At 36.5% G+C, this 18,211-nt stretch overlaps 1 protein-coding gene across 1 annotated transcript; it reads left to right on the top strand.

Annotated features, from left to right (window-relative positions):
• Window positions 1–3,905: 3,905 nt before the first annotated feature.
• Window positions 3,906–17,308, top strand: LOC111031598 (serine proteinase stubble). Its single transcript, XM_022311626.1, has 8 exons — window positions 3,906–4,525; window positions 10,282–10,514; window positions 11,277–11,337; window positions 12,155–12,964; window positions 13,349–13,582; window positions 14,359–14,620; window positions 15,814–16,246; window positions 16,636–17,308. Exons 1-8 carry the CDS (start codon window positions 4,402–4,404, stop codon window positions 16,801–16,803), a joined length of 2,325 nt encoding a protein of 774 aa, XP_022167318.1. The 5' UTR covers window positions 3,906–4,401; the 3' UTR covers window positions 16,804–17,308.
• Window positions 17,309–18,211: the final 903 nt, after the last annotated feature.

The raw sequence follows: 18,211 nt of genomic DNA, 5'->3' as shown, positions 1-18,211 counted from the left end.
ATGTAAAATATTATAAAATATTCTTAGAAATATAAGCTGCTCAGCTTCGGATCGTTTTCGTATAGAATGATTTATTGTTGAATTCGTGTTTAACACACACATACCAGTGACCCACTCAATTATGACAGCTATACAGAAGAGCGATATTCTAGGTTGTTTTGAGCAATAATATCTAGTGGACGTAATCGTTTTAAATTTAAAAACACCTCATGTAATATTCCTTTCTCAATATTTACCTTTTCCTTCGTATTCGGAAAACCAAAAACAGTCACATTCGGTTGACATAATATATAAATAATACCAACAATATTTTATAATGTTATGACTCAAAAGTCGTCGACTCATATGCAGGCGCCGTGAAGTGTACAAAAAAAAAAAATTAAAAAAAATATTTTAATCGACATATCCGATCTCAAAAAAAAGATTAAAATCGCTCCAACACATTTGGGTAGCCAAGGGAGTATAATATACGAGTCGACATTTTTTGTCTACGGGCTGCGCTAGATACCAATAAAAATACCAAAATAATGATAAAAAATATGTCAAAAACTACTATAGTATACACGCAATAGGTGCACATTCAATATTGCAGATATATACACTTCGTATCATTAATCGCCCAGTAAATCGAACTCGTCGCATTTAATGAAGTTTTTTTAGGGTTTTTTCTTTTTAAGAACGTCTGAATCTGGTTGAACTCGGAATTCGGAGTGGTGGCCCCCGGGCAAACACCGCGTGAATGAATATCATCCGAATGTCGGAAGAACCCGTTATAAAACCACAACACCAATCAAGTCTTAATATGTTATTATGTATATATATCATGTATATTATATATGTATATGTGTGTAAATATACATACATACATACATACGCTTATATTTAACGGTTTCCGTATATTCTATATATTTTTATTGTATAATGTACGTACATAATATTATGTACTTGTGCACATTTGAGATTTTTCTGCGCGGCGGCATCCTACGAATTAGCCATGCAATATAGGACTCGTATAATATACGACGACAGTATATTATGTATTGCGTGTGGTCCGCGGGTCATAATACTCATAATATCATACATAATATATGTAATAGAGTATTATTGTAATATATTATGTTATATATATAATATATATATATGTATGTCGTTTTTCGCCGACCATGACTGAAAACTCGGATCGGTGTTATCCTATAACTGTACCAACCATAATTTATAATCATATTAAAATGTATTGTGTGCGGTGTATGCGTTGTACCTGTAATATATATATATATATATATATTTGTAATACCTATGTATATTATAATATGTACCTAACCGACATGATAATATGACGTATCCGTCGATTTAGGTATAGAACGGGAAAAAACATTTTATTAAATTAAAACGGGATAATATATGGATTAAGAAAGGTGTATGCAGTTTGCCGCGAGTTAATGCGAGGGACAAGATCATGGAATTCGAGTATCCGCTCGCAAATCGTACATGTCATATAGTTATACTCATAATATATTATATTATCATTATTATATACACGACAGTGTTGTCCCGCTATAAGTACCTACCTATAAAACCTAGCTGGAATGCGCATTCTTTCTGCCTGATTCGCTTGGTGATAATCCTCTCCGCGACCTTCATCGTTGCAGTCGTGACAATTTTGTATGCATTATACATAATACATTAATACATATATTATATAAATACACCGTTATGTAACGTTCAACAAACGTTAATATTAATATTATTAATCGGACTAATATGATGGCTGCCGCATATTATACGACTGCTCTACGCACTTCTATACAGGTGGTACAGCCTGTATAAGCTGGAATCGTTTAAGTCTCCGCAATGTAATAATATGTGGAATTGTGGTACTTGGTATTATTATTAATTATGATAGCGTCAGGTTATCAATTTCAGTGTTAGTACACTGTAGTAGGTATATATATATACTATATTGTTAAGTATATTTCTAAAACAAACATTACGAATATTGTGTAGTTTCATCTATTACAATAATATTCATCAGTATTCAGTATAAAATATAAATATATATATTACCTATTACATAAGTGATAATATAACTTTAAATTATTATAATAGGTACTCTTGGATAAAGCTTTTCGTAACCACAATTATACACATCTATCAAAAAAGATGACTGAACAAACTATTATCTCCTTTGATATGAAAAAGCCCCTTGCATAACTTTTTACATGTGAAAAATAAATTATGATTCATGTCAACGGACGTATATTATTTTATTTTCTATACTTTTACATTTGTCATTTATTTAATTTATCGTGAATCATGATTACCTTTCTATAATCGGCGATATCATTAATCCACTATTTATTTTACCGGGGGATGACCTGGTCATAAAAAATTTTAATTCAATATTAAAGATTGATCTGAAAGTGAAAACGTTATTCGACTAGAAAACGTTGACAAACTTTAAACAGTAATCGTCGACACAAACCTCACACGAATGTATAGGATAATTAAAAAATTGAAAATGTAGTTAATGTTTTACTGATTTAAGTACAATTTCTGATATCATACCATTTTGAACAGTTGTATTTTTAGTCACTATAATAATATAATGGTATATATGGGTCTATGGGTCATGGGATATAATAATAATAATTTATATAACTGGTGGGTAACTTGGTTTTCTGGTTTATTCGAAATAGCATACTCAATGCTATAAAATATATGTTCAATGGTAATTGGTACAATGATGATAATATGTAGCACGGGAAATACCTATTAGTTGTCCCAATATCATACATACTCATTCACCGCGATGGCTCGATGTTTCCTGTATTACATTTACAATTGACACAAGTCTCTGCTTATTGAACTCACTTTGAGATCAGAGTATTGAAGTCCATAAATCGAAAGAGTGAATAAGGTGAAAGGTCGAAGAATAAAAAATATATATACAATATACATCATAATATATACGCGTATGCATTGTAATAAAAAATAAATAAATTAGGCTATTTGCTAACAAATATTTATTATTATGTATTTATTTATGTATTTCAAATGTATGTTGTCCTTCAAAAAGAAACAAAAAACATGAACAATGATAAAGATAAAAAAAGAAAATATTTTTTCCCAAAAATGTTGTTTCGTAATGATAGAAACTACATTTAAATTATGTAAAAAATATTTTAAAAAAACTTAAATACTTTTTGAGCTGATGAAGCAAGGAAACAGTTTTAATTTTCAATATATTTGCGAAACAACACATGGAAATCATCCTTAAAATACACATTGACCCCATTTACCATATATATAGTACAGTCTAAAAGATATTTTTTCCAATATGTGTTTGTTAGCATACTTGTAAATCGGAACCAGCCTATCCAATAGGCTCATTAGTCCATTGGCCGTGAATCCAAAAATCGACGATTACTGTATATAATATTATATTTTACACAATATACTTACCTACACAATTATATATTATTTTTAAAAGACGACAGGCATTAATTCCATCGAAGGTATTTCTCGGCTTTCTGCGTTATAATAAAAGACATCGTCAAGAGTAATCAATACTAACCATAGGTAATGAAATGGTGGATATCACGACTTAATATATCCTCATGTTATATTATTAATATGGCTTTGGACTATCGATATCATTATTATCTATGTGAACGTGTGATTTACAGAAAGATTTTATGCTATGGAAGTATGTGAATCCACACGATCGCTCGTGGATACCCAAATAGATGATAAAGAAATGTACCAAAAATATTCTTTACTGCTTATACGGGTTGGTATACCGTCGCCAGTTGTGGCAAAGCCGGCGACGAACGTCCCTGGGGAGGGGATCGGTGGCGGCGAAGACCGGACCGCACGCGAGCGCTCCGACCGGCTCGGGCCGGTGCAGCTGCGGCGGCGGTCACAAACGTTTCACGCCGTCCGACAGCAACAGACGTCGCGAGCGCGCATCACGTCGACTCTCATCAACAGGTGCTTCAGCCCTTCCGCCCCTCTACACACGACTCGGTTTGTTGTACGCGTTTTGACGGACGTCCGCGCCCTGTCCGACGACAGACGTTGTTTACCGTCTCGCCGGCAAGTGCGCACGGGAAACGATCCCCATTGGTAACCTACAAATAGGGGAAGTTTTCGCGAACGCACGGGGTGTCACGCTGCGAAACGATACGATCGCCGTCATGTCAACGTGCAGAAGTCTGCCGACTTGCAGCCACGCGACCCGTGGAAAACGCCGTTGACGGGTGCTCGAAGTCGTCGAACGCCTTCCGCCGCGGGTGAGCGTCCGTTCCGGGTGCAGCCGCCGCCGCCGCCGCCGCCGCCACTGCAGCCGCTGCCGCCCCTCGTCGGCGGGATCGCGCCCTCCGACACCAGTACAGCTACGCGATGGCCCGACCCGGCGTGGTGGCGCCCCTCATCCAGTTGCTGCTGTGCGCGGCCGCTCTGCGACCCGCCTCCGTGATGGTCAATGGCCAAGACGCAGACTCACTGGCCAGCAGCTTTTTCTCAGGTACACATATTGTCATTATAGTATAATATTACTCTGCATACACAAGTCTAATGATGCACCCATTCGTCGTAATAATCGTAGTTGTGTTAGGTATTATTATTATTATTAACAGTTCACACGGTTATTATTTTACTGAATATCGATTACCTTGATGTTTTTAAATATTTTGAAAAAATATAACATAAAAGATAAAAGTATTGGTAAAAATCAGTTACAGTAGTATTGTTACATCTGTGTCGCTTATATCACATCATATTAGTTATATTGATATTATATGTTGGTGCTCATGTCATATTATATCCTGCATATTCTTAGTACCGTCTGCGACTATGTTATTAAAGCGTCGACAATACCTGTCCGAGACCACGGTTTAGTCGTGGAGAGACATCGCTCTGCTGTTCTACTGTCCAGTGTCTACCCCGGTGGAACCATACCGCAGTGCGCACAATTTTTTTTATTAGTTCAATATCACAAGACGGATTTTGGAAACGGGACGTTTCACCTTTTACACAAATCGTTATTACAGTCACCATAGTTTATTATTATTATTATTATTATTATTGTGAACCGCTACCATTTTTGAGATTTAAGGGGTCATCCAGTGTTTATAATACAATCGATAATAGAAATAAGGTTTAGAAAAACAAATAAATAAAAATTACACATCATAGTGTTGGGTGTATAAATTATTACCATAAAAATTTGTTTAACAGTTTTGAGTTGATGATGCAATTTCAAAGTGTGACATTCAGTTATTTTGGGTTCTACTATATAGTGAACTCCCCAAGAAAAATACATAATTGTAGATTGTTTTTTATCCACAAGAAAACTGTGTGTGATGTTGTGGATACTGCTAATACGTAACCCGGTTACTTTACTACCTCTAGTTTCCTTGAAATTTCCTGTGTACGTGTCCACTGACTAACTTTTTGTTTTGTTTAATTTAGTTTTCTGTGTTATAATTTACAATCAAATTTCAGTTGTATTTTCATTTTGTTAGTATTACAGGATATACGAGTATGTAGGACATGATTATACTTTTTATTGTCGTCTATCATATATGAATTAAGATCCGTTAAGCCTTTTAGTGTAATGCTCTTAAGTCGTATATGATTGTGGTGTAGAAACACACCTTCCTCATACCCCGTATAGTAAAATATACAAATCTTATCTTCCCCAGTGTTGTTTAAGTAAGTTTCAAGCATTAAAAAACATGCTCAACAAGTAGTGTTCACTTTAGGAATTGTCTACCTTGATATTATTACAACGTTTAGTTTTTAGTGATATAAATTATTTAATTGATAAGATCATTTGTGTAACTTATACTCCGTATATTACATACGAACACAAAATCACTCAGTCCCAAAACATGGTAGAACGTAATTAGAGCTATGGTGGTTTTAAAACAATCAGGTTAAGTTTACTCAATACGTGTCCACAAATATCGTAACATCAAAAAACCGTCGTCATTGATCGAACCAATAATAATCAGCGTTAACACCGCTGGGAAATAATAGTCATATTATGGGGGGCGTAAAAACGTTCGATTTGCGTTGTTGTAGACACTATCTATACTTATACCTATACCTATAACCTTAAGCAGGTGGTCCATTTTAAGTGTCCAAGGTTTGAAAACAGTAAACATTTTTGAAAAAACCGTTATATTTTTTACAATTTTTCGTCGTTAACATTTTTCTTTTACTTTTATACCTTTTAAACTTTTTTTAATGCCAACATACATTCTTATTTCATATTCCATAACGGAATTTTTTTCAACATGTTTCGATAAACTTTATGATAAGACCTAAAATCAAAATCCAAACGTGCGGTTCATTGAGTTATAGACGTTTGAAGTTTGACGAGCGGAGTAGATGCCCCCGTTCCGTCCTCTCTGCTCGTCTGAACTTTTTCGAAATAATGAGTGTAGACACTTAAACGGATCACCTTGTATACAATAATTGTATTGTGTCGACACGTACGTCGCGTATAGAAGAATCCGGAAGGATATGCGGTGAAACGTTTGTGAAAACAGAGTTGTCTGCGCATAGGAGGTACTCTCCACCCGCGGGATTCAATAGCACCGACAGCGATACAATAATATAATATAATATGATATCGTCGTCATCATCGTCATCATCATCATCATCATCATCATCATCATCATCATCATCATCATCATTATCATATACAAGACCGGATGAGAGTGACGACGACGACGACGACGACGACAACGCAAACATATAATATCGTCGCCGGAACGAGGACACGCACGACCGACGACTACAACTGCGACGACAAGCGAAGACGGCGGCGGCGACGTAGGTCTAACGGTATCTGGCGTGCAGGCGCAAAACAATCGGCGTGCGCGAGTATACGACGCGTTTCGTAAAGAAAGCGTTTGACCCCGATCAGCCGCCGCCGCCTTACAAGTCGTCGTCGTCGTCGTCGTCGTCGTACATAATACATAAGCACACGAGACGTACCTACGTGTAATAAAATATATAATACATTTATCTATACTCGTCAGAGCTATCGGAAACGCGTCTCGGTCTCCCGTCGCCGCCGTATAGTTTCACGCCCACTTTGCGCGTATTTATTATATTATTATATACTGCCCTGACGATCGCGATGACGGCGGTCTATTATTATTATTATTATTATTATTTCTGCTGTTATCGACGGTACGACGCGGGTACGGCCGACCCGCCGCGGTTGTGTCTTGGGACACGCACGACCTTGTCGGTTACTGAACCCGCCGGTAGACGATCGGCGTAATCTTCGTCGCCGCCACCGGCCGAAATAGTCTTGTCCTAGTCCGGTAGGACGATAACTCCCGACACGACGATGACCATAATAATATTATACGTTGCGAGTGCACACGCCTTGTATAACGGGCTTTTCGGCGTTGCGGAGAAGAAAAAAAACACACAATTCTACAGCGATCGCCGAGTCCTTAAAATGATTAATAATATAATGACGTCGCGGAGGTCGCTTAGCACTCGAAATTGACATTTCCTCCCCCCCCCCAAAACGCTTGTACGACATTCGCTTTAAAATGTATACCAACCGGATTATTGATCTGTACTAGAGTACAATTGTTTGAACACAATAATGTACGAAAACCGTCGGATCCGGTGGTGGATCGTCTGTTAGCCGGGCTATATCGATTTTCCTCTGGAAACTTCGTAAAACTCCTCCTTTAATTTTTTTATTTTTATTATTATGATTGTAGTACCGACGTCGAATATACGAAGATTTATGATCAACGCCTCGACGCGTCATTTATTAAATTTTTCTAAATTTTATTTATAATATCGTTACTTTATATTATACAATTATAATTTTATATACACTCGCACGCACGAGCGTGTTGTTTATGTGTTCTCTCAATCTCAAATAGGTTCCGTGACCAGGCAGTTTTTGAGAGTACAAAATATTATACTACTTGTGTGCTTCGAATTATGAAGATGTTAATTTTGAAACCTGTTCCTCAGACGAAACTCGTTTCCGTTATGTTTTCAAGGTGTTACACCAAAGTACAATTTGATTCACAAAACCCGCCGTTATACCTCTATCGACATATAAATAATATGAAATATTATCCTGTTATAGAAGCTCACGGATGTACATAATATAAATATATACGAATTAATATAACGCACGTGGTTATCGTGTTACCGTATATTATAATATTATTAAAACCCGTTCGGTTGTTAACGGCCGTTTTTCGCGTGGATCGACAAGAATGTTCTACCTAGAGCTTGGATTTCGAAAAAATGAATCGAAAAAAACAATTTATAATATTGCCCAAAAAATGATGTATTTAATTTAAGCATGAAAAATGAAACAGTAAAAAATCAAATTACCCATAAAAAAACGAATTTATTATCATATAATCATTTGTATAATGTTATGAATTTTGAAGTTCTTTCCATCCATTATTCTTTGAAAAAATACGACTTCCACTGTTTTTGGCAATAATATGTAGTAGGCAACCTTGCTAATATAACACAGTTAAAGAAATATAATATGACATTTCCCTGAATGTTATTTGAAAATGATACAAAAATTTGCATAAAGGTATAGTTAACGGAAAAAACAAAATAAAGTTTAAATAGTATAAAGTTTACTTTAAGACAACAATTCGAATGATACAAAACGAATTCGTGTACCTATACAAATTACGTTTTTATCACACTCTCCGGATGCAAAAAAATATTTTAGATTCAAAACCCAAGCCTGTCGCTATAACTTAAGCGGACTTTTCGACTCTACGAATCCTGTGGCCTGCAGTCACATATATTTTAGTGTTATCGTGTAGCACGTACCTACGTATTTCTAATTTTTAATATAACCACTACCGCGGTATAAATCGCATATTAGAGTAGCTCGACGTGCCGCGGGAAATGCCGTTGCCGCGACTAAACCATAATATTATTATAATATTATGGCAAATCACGACAGCTTGGCCGGCCGTCACCAAGTTTCTATAAGCGTATAGTTCACGAGCCGGCACCAAGATCTATAATTGTATGGATCACAGGCCAGCACTTCCTATGACACACACACCATCATCACCACCACCACCACCACCATCACCACCACCACCACCACCACTGCCGCCACCACCATCACAACCGCACGGATACCGTTACGGGAACGTGCGATCCGCACAGGACCGTTATACGCACGCCGCGGTCGCTCATACAATGGACCGGGAAAATATTATATACTTTGGCGTGTGACCCGAATACCTACTTAAATTTTATTATTATTACTATTATTGTTGTTGTTGTTGTTGGACGAAAAGTTTTGTGATTGTTGCAACTACGCTATTGTTGTCGCCACATTTCCACTGCTTGTTTTGGATGTTTCGATCGCGAGTAGAAGGTCCGATGCGCAGTGGACATGATAATAAATTATGCGCCTAACCGTGCCAGCCCTCTCCCGCCGCGACAAACACAACTTCCATTTTTTTCTCATCCAAACTATTTTTTTAGTTTTATTATTGGTGCAATATCGTTTTATCCAAAATGTAAAAATACCGTACACAGTAAATATTGCGATTGGGCGCTCCGCCAGTTAAACAAATTAAATAAATAAATATTATTGCTCTGTGCGTCCTTGTATCAATAGGTAAATTAAATGCTCGTACAATGCTTCATTACTCGCGATTACATTTTATTCATAGTATATGCATATTCTGTCTATACATAACATGTAAAAGTCGGAAGTTTTGCTTTTGTCGTGCATAACAATATTATACGTCTATAAATAATACAATGTATACATCGTGTTATGTACATTTCCTCCATACAGTTGCATATTATAATATTATTGGTACACATTAAGGCTCTCGTAATATATATTTGAACTTTTATACATACTTGTATGCATCGGCCATCGGTGCTTTTGTAAATAAATTGTTTGGCAGGGGTCATGTCCGGCAAAGTCCTGCAACCTTAACCCCCCCAAAATGACGCTCCTAGAGAGATGTATAATATTAAAATATTACACCATATAGGAGCACGTATAGAAGCACTCCCTATCATTTCTCGCAGTGTAAATTATTTCACCGATTCCTTACTATTATTGTCAATTTTAGTTAGGATTTAGAAGTTAAAGCTTCGTTTAAACGTCTATTTTAAATATTATTTTTGCGTATTGTCCATATAATTACCTGTACCGACATAATGATACAATATACTTATATACTATTATTTGTGATTTATTACCACGGCTTTTGTCTTACTCAGGTTTGCTGGACACCATCACCAGCACGGCGGACAGCAAGGACTGTCCGGGCGTTTGTGTGCACACGCTGGCCACTCTCATATGCTACGAAGTGCTGGAAAACGTTAAGTGTCCCAGCCCGACGATGCGGTGCTGCGTCGAACCTCCTCCATTACCGGCCAACAGTACTGCAGTTGCCGCCAACAAGGTAGTCCAAACGACCCCGGCCGCCGCGTCCAGCACCCGGCCTCAAACGGTGAGTGAAATCCCCGTCCTCTGCAGGTAGCCACGATGTACAAATTTAAGTTAAATTTTCATCAGTCAAATTTCTAATTTTTATTTTCTATTCAATACGCAATAATGTAGTCCACTATATTTTTTTCATTTCTCTTACAGAAAAAATATCCACCACATCAATAGAATTACACGTGGTATGCGTCATAATATTTCTCCTCCAAAATATATTTTCACCGGAGCAATATTGACATTTTTTTGCCGGAATTGAATACCAAAACCTGTAGGTTATATTGTAATATATATGCAATATTGATATTTAATAATACAAAAATTGACTTGAGCTGTCGTTTTGATCGTTCCCATGTACGGAGGACACCTTAAGACCAGCGTTGGGTATATCTTTCTTTTTTTCGTCAGCGTATACGTCACCAGGTTATTCAGTGTATATTACTGTATATATGTGTGCAATTCGTATCTCGAATTTTCTATTTTTAGACTTGAACGTGGAATACTTTTATGTTATTAATTTTGTAAACACTGAATACAATTATTGTTTTATGACTTATATTGTAGTAAAGTATTAAAGTATATGAATGATAATATAATCGTCATTTATATATTAATAATATCATCGTGGCGCCAAATATGCAGCGAATATATAAGAATTCTTAGCGCAATTCCGAATAGTCCCAGAAAAGAGTCGATCACACTCATCACACTCATCACCAGGCAAAATTAAACTATAATTGATAAAACTGATGTAATTTTTTTTGTCACTCAGGTCTCCTCTAGCAGCCAACAGCAGAGGCCGGCCGTTAATTCGTCGTCCACGGACAATCCGGGTAAGAAGGTAAACTGAAATAATAAACGGGCAATTTTTTGACATGGGAAACTTGTACTCACGCTTTACAGAGAAACGACTAACTAGTACGACAATAAGAATTTAAGCAAAATGAGCAATATACATCGGTTTAGGTTACATACGACTGTAAGAGTACCTATACTACGATATATATATTGTACACGTGTTTTTTTTTTTTGATTAAGGCTTCAACTACTAAGATAATTAGCCTGGTACTGTGTGGGGAGGGGAGGTTGGTTGGAACACGTTTGTATGCGTGGCAAGGATGTGTTGCTAAAAACCCGGATGGTCACCCATCAGAGTGCTAACAATTCGGCCGGTACGTACGCTCAGAGCGTTGCCGCAGATTGAGCGTACCACCGCGCATCACCAAGCCACACATGTGTTTTTATTTGTTAGTATTCAGTGGTACAGAATAAATAGTTACCTTTTCTAATTAGAAGAGCAATGTTCCAATAGTTTCGTTAAATATTTCATTTTTTTTTTTTGAGCTTTATTACTCAGTACAGCTCAGTACTATTACCTCACATATCTTATCTATATTATTTAATTACTTGAAATTGTTACTGTGTAGACCCAAAAAACTAATATAAATCATTTTAATAACGTTAATAAGAAAACGCACACCCCTAATCCAACTATTTTCACAGGGTATCAAAAATGGTTTTTCATAGAAATTAAAAAAAACTACTCTTTAGAATTGATATGAAGCGAACCTATGTTATGAACTGTTAGGTTAGATGGCCTTTTATAACAATGTTGTCGTATAATGGTTATTGTATGATTTCATCTCAAAGGCATCGTGTGTCCGGGAGTGTGTGTGGCCGAGAGAATAGCCGACTACTGCGAAGCCGTTCTGAACGTGACGGAGATGTGCAAGACGGGTCTTCGGTGTTGCGTGTCCAAGGACGCATTCGCCGGCGCCGAACATCTGGTCGTGTTGGACAGGAACTCGACCAGGATCAGCCTGAACAACGCCCCGCACCGGCCGCCTCCACCGTCGTCCACCACGACAACGGCGGCGACGACGACGACAGCGGCCGTGGACACCTCAGCGTCTGCGGCCGCGCCTGCGCCGCCTGTGGGCAGCAAACAGTGTCGCGGCGAGTGCGTCAGCGGGTTGTTCGCCCTGTTCTGCGACGACGTGGACGCCGAAGCGTACTGTCCCGGCGACGACAGCAGTTGCTGTGTCACCGCGCCCGCCGACGGACAGTCTGGTCAACAACAGCAGCAGCCGCCGCCGCCGCCGCCGCCACGTCCCACCCAGCCGTCCAAACAATCGTCGGCCAGGCCACCACCGTCTACCACCACGGCCACGGGCCGACCGTTACCCAAGTGCCCGGGCTTCTGTCTGCTCAACCTGATGGCCGCTTTCTGCGAACGACCGTCAGTGCTGGTCTCGTACACGTCCACGTGTAAACAGGGTTCGGTGTGCTGCGACAACACCAAAGCGGCCGCACCGTCCACCGCGCACGCCACGCAAAAACCCAAACCCCGGCCGCCCGCGCCCACTACCACCACAGTGGCCACGCCACCCGCACCGCCCGACGATCGGCCAGAGTGCCCGGGATCGTGCATCGTCCCTTACTTATCGTTCACATGTTTCAGTAAGTATTTTTTAATACGAGTCTGGGTCATACTACAACGTGTCGTGTCGAGTGCCGTTTACATGTATTTAATTCATAGGTAACGCGCAATGTCGGTAACACGAGTTACCTACGACTGGGCTACTAGTTAAATGGTATATTATTCAACTCTTAACGACACGACACTAGTGAGAATTTGACTTTACTTATAATATTATATTCACTTATACAGTTTACCGTTACCTATTGGTATTTTGGTATAATATATAATACTGAACTTATATAACGTCGGTTTTTAATGTTTTTGCATTAATTAATTAAAATAAATTCATTACTCATTAGGTTGACGGAATTGAAAAAATAAATTTCGCTTGCAGAAATAACGGTTTTTTTGTTGGTCTATAGGAAACGCTGAAATGACAGACGTATTCAAATGCCGAAAACCAGGGACGCAGTGTTGTGCTTCAAAAACACAAATCCGCGAAGTCGTTGAACAGAAGACTGGAGTCATCAACAACTTGGTCAATCCGCCTCAATCCACTCCGCCAACCTACGGTGGATTTACGCATAGAAACGACACCGTACCGCAGTTTAGGCCGCACGTGCCGAGTTCGTTGCAAGTGTACACCCCGTCTCCAGGTTGGTACATATATGTATAAGTTTAATGCTGTAGTTTTCACGAAGATGTTAGCATTATAGTACACGTAAAAGTCACAACAAAATTTCACGTTACCTTCTATAGAGTCTTGATTGATAGTTTACCACAAAGCTGTCTTCATGAAAATTGTACGTCAGTAATTTTACTGATATCGATTTTTGTTTTTGAATTTTTATTGAATTGTTCACAAGTCATGAAATCTTTATCAGTAGGTAAAGATAAACATTGACTTTTTTTGGTAAACAGAGATTCAATAGTCGTTTTTTTTTGGAAGTTGTATCAAATTTAAAGAATCTTACCCAGTCTACTCACCACTTGTATCCGATCGCAACTACAGTTTTTTTAATCTATAATTTGATTACCTAAATGTGTTATGTATATTATATTTAAACAAATTTGCTCATTAAGACATACACGTAGTAAGACATAAAATGTAGGCTATGAGGGAAATATCACCCAAAGTGCTCCAATTATTTTATAAACAAAATAAATGTAATCTCCTGCTTAAAATATGATAGGTACAGTGACTATAAATCTGACTCGATTTTTGAAACTCGATAGTGTAGTTCCCTACCCATTTAATATTGTATTGACATAATATTAATCTTGAATTAAAATCTAAAATGTTGTACAGTACACATAAGTAATGCATATTATGCTCGAGTTTGCTCGTCTTTGTCGTGTGTAGAACGTATGTTGTATAAAATTGTTCTGATTATTGATATTATTTCACTAATTAATATGTATTTTTTTCCAGTCGATTATTCGGCGAATCCTACAGTGTCCACGTTGACCACGTCAAATCCTGTACCTTCCAAACCGTCGACGTACAGCAAGTACGTGTGTGGCGTAAAAGGAACGTCTAGGACGAGGACGTCGAGAGTAGTCGGTGGTGAAGACGCGGACGCGGCCGAGTGGTGTTGGCAAGTGGCGTTGATCAACTCCTTAAACCAATATCTGTGCGGAGGAGCATTGATCGGCACTCAATGGGTGTTGACTGCAGCGCATTGCGTTACAAAGTGAGTGTTTCAACTTGATCCGAACCAGTGGTTCATAACTGCATGATTAGAGGTGGGATTTGATGTGATCGAGAAACGGATAAAATAGTGAAGTACATTAAAATTTAAAAAAAAAGTTTTGCCACATAAATTACAGTGTATGACGTATAATCCAATGCTAGTAACGTTCAATATTAAATTATTAAAATTGTTAACAATGTTCTTCTCCTCGTCAAATGCATCAGAAATTATTCTTTAACCTTTTGAGGAGTATCTTTTCACTATTTCAACACATATATATATATGTATTTTTGATAATATTAAATATGATTTTTAAACACCCCGCAAGTCCTGTTTAAAATCTTACTTTGAACTAACGGTCTTCGTATAAATACATTATTCTTATACAATTATAATTACAAAATAAGTTCAATGCATAATGAGTTGTAATAAATGTTATGTATAGATAACTGTAAAATTCTAGATATGTAACTGCGAATACTGACACGGGATTTAAAACGGTTACTATATAGCTAGATACAATAACGTGGGAACTAATATTATATTATGGTATACGGAAAAATGTATCAATTACAGTTAAATAACAATATTGTAATTTATTGCAAGGTGCTAATTACATAAAAAAAAAATACAACCAATTATAAGTTACGTTCTTGTTTAAATAACTGTGTCTCAATTATTAGTGTCCTATTTCTAACTGTATATTTATAGTATGATTCTTAACGCGTTATAAACAACATTCCAATTGTTTTTTTGTGCAACTGAAATATATTTTTTTGACTATTACCTAGTTAATTACACTAAAACGTGTAGTATTATGTATGATGTTTTCTATTGTTGCAACAATCCAAATATACAATTTCACGGAATCAAGCTATAATTTCATACATTATAATATTACTATTAATATTATTTGACTAATTAAAATTAAAAATCATTAACCTGTTTAATGGTATTAAACCGTATATTTTTGGTCGAAAATATTCATTTATAAGTTCAAATTACAGTCTTCTGTCAATCAAAGTCGCCAGAGTGGCAAAAGGTGGATCTAACGTTGGAGCTTAACATAAATTTTTAGTTTTAATTTCAAAACCATATTAATTCTCATATTCTACTAACCGTCTTGTGTGAAATTCGTCACCTCCAACTCAAGTCGATGATGATTGTATCATATACGTCTCGTGATTTTTCAGTATTGTGAGGTCCGGTGACGCGATCTACGTGCGGGTGGGCGACCACGACCTGACCCGAAAGTACGGAAGTCCGGGAGCACAGACACTTAGGGTGGCCACCACGTACATCCACCACAACCACAATTCACAGACTCTGGACAACGACATCGCCCTGCTAAAACTCCACGGTCAGGCCGAGCTCAAGGATGGCGTGTGTCTGGTGTGCCTGCCGGCTAGGGGTGTCAGCCACGCGGCCGGCAAGCGGTGCACGGTCACCGGATACGGATATATGGGCGAAGCAGGTCCGATCCCGTTGCGCATCCGGGAAGCCGAGATCCCGGTGGTCAGCGACACGGAGTGCATCCGCAAGATAAACGCGGTCACCGAAAAGATATTCATACTTCCGGCCAGCAGCTTTTGTGCCGGCGGTGAGGCCGGAAACGACGCCTGTCAGGTGAGCACGCAGCTTTCGGTCCGGCCGATTGTACATGTTATGATACCAAATAGAACTGTGAATTCAACACTACAATGTGTTACCTTAAAAAAAGAAATTCAAATCCCAAAAAATAGACCAAAAGTTTCAATAACGTATTAAATATAATATGCATTTTACATTTTTTTTTAAATTCTCAAAAAATCTCATTTTTAAAAATATAAAAATGCCAATTCCTAATGGACAGTGACTAGTAGTATAGGTGGTCTGTAGTGTATGCCTCAAACCCGGATACTTTTTAAGCCATTGGATTGGTGAATATACAAATATGCACTTACATAATATTGTATAGATAGGACTGAAACTAAGGATTTAAAATATATTTTTTTACTAATGCTTTATGATTGCAGGGAGATGGCGGTGGACCTCTTGTGTGTCAAGACGATGGATTTTTCGAATTGGCTGGATTGGTGTCTTGGGGTTTTGGATGCGGCAGAATAGACGTACCAGGTGTCTACGTTAAGGTTTCGTCATTCATTGGTTGGATCAATCAAATTATAAGTGTAAACAATTTATAATTTTAAACATTCAAACATTAGTTTGTATTAGTTCAAATTAAAGTCGAATATTGTTTAAATTTAACTTAAGTTCATCAATAATTTATTTATTTATTATTTATTTTGTATATAAACCTTAAAATTAATTTCTATGATTAAAATGACATAAAATATATTATATACATTCTCGTATAACCGTATTATTTGCGCAATTTGTAAATATAAAATAAAACCTTAATTTGCGTATTAAGTAAGTATAAAATTGACATCGGTGACGTATAATTGTAATACAAATATTTTGCCAATATTCATGATATTAGCTATAAGAAAATATTGGTGTATTCAAAAATATATGTTCAACAAATTACATTTATCACAAATCATTTTAATTATATCCATTAATGTTTTATGTTTAAATAAATAAATCATTGTATTAGATATATTGAATTTAAAAATGTGTAATAATTTTATATAATTAGACACTTTATACATTAAGGGCAAATTAAGTTGGAATTGAATTTTTAGATTCTTACAATATTTTATAAAAAGAAATATGCATTTGTTGAAAAGTATAAAAAAGTGTTAATTGTAATACATTTTAAACTAAATATAAACATTATAGTAAAATACAAATTTTGATTTTCAAAGTAGGTTCTTACATCGTAAATGTTAAAATATAATTTTGAAAAATGTACGATTACATGCAATAATACACAGAATCATCTTGTTAATGAAATAATGAAATAACATTTATCATTTCCCCAAATGTTTTGCAATGAATTCAACAATATTATTACTCGTAATTCAATTTTTATCTGTATTGGCTTTTTATTTGGAATTACATGATGTTTAAAAGTAACTAGAATATAAAATACTCATTATAACATTACATTAATTTAAATTATATACTATCGCTATTTAGAGTTTATTTGAAGCTACTATATTTAAATTTAAAATTATATTATAAATAACAAATCTCGACATAAGGCAGCAACGGTAATATTGTTTATTAATTACTATAATTTATAGCACACATTGTAAAGGAAAGTTAAATTTCATGATTTAGAAAACAATTATGAAAAAAGTACAATATGATATTTGTTGCTAACTTTAATAAAAAAATAAAACTTTAACTATCATTTTTGATATTTAAAAGTAGTAAGAATATAATGATATACCAGGTAGATTTAATATCATATTAAGTTTTGAAGTCCCTGAAAAAAAAAACCAAAAAGTATAGTACCTTATGAAAAAAATAATCACCTCAGTGGCAGAATACTCGTCGCGCGCTGAAATATAAATAATGATATAATTTTAAAACCATAAATCATCGCATTTGAAAGCGATTCCTGGTAGTGCTCAATTTATACTACTCTTAATGACACTTAAGAGGACGAACGCTGCTGGCATTAATTGTTGTTTCTGCCTT

This window comes from Myzus persicae, unplaced genomic scaffold (assembly GCF_001856785.1).
Source record: "Myzus persicae strain clone G006 unplaced genomic scaffold, MPER_G0061.0, whole genome shotgun sequence".
In the NCBI taxonomy this organism is placed as follows: Eukaryota; Metazoa; Arthropoda; class Insecta; order Hemiptera; family Aphididae; genus Myzus; species Myzus persicae.
The sequence above is the reverse complement of the archived record's forward strand: the minus strand, read 5'-3'. Positions and strand labels throughout refer to the sequence as shown.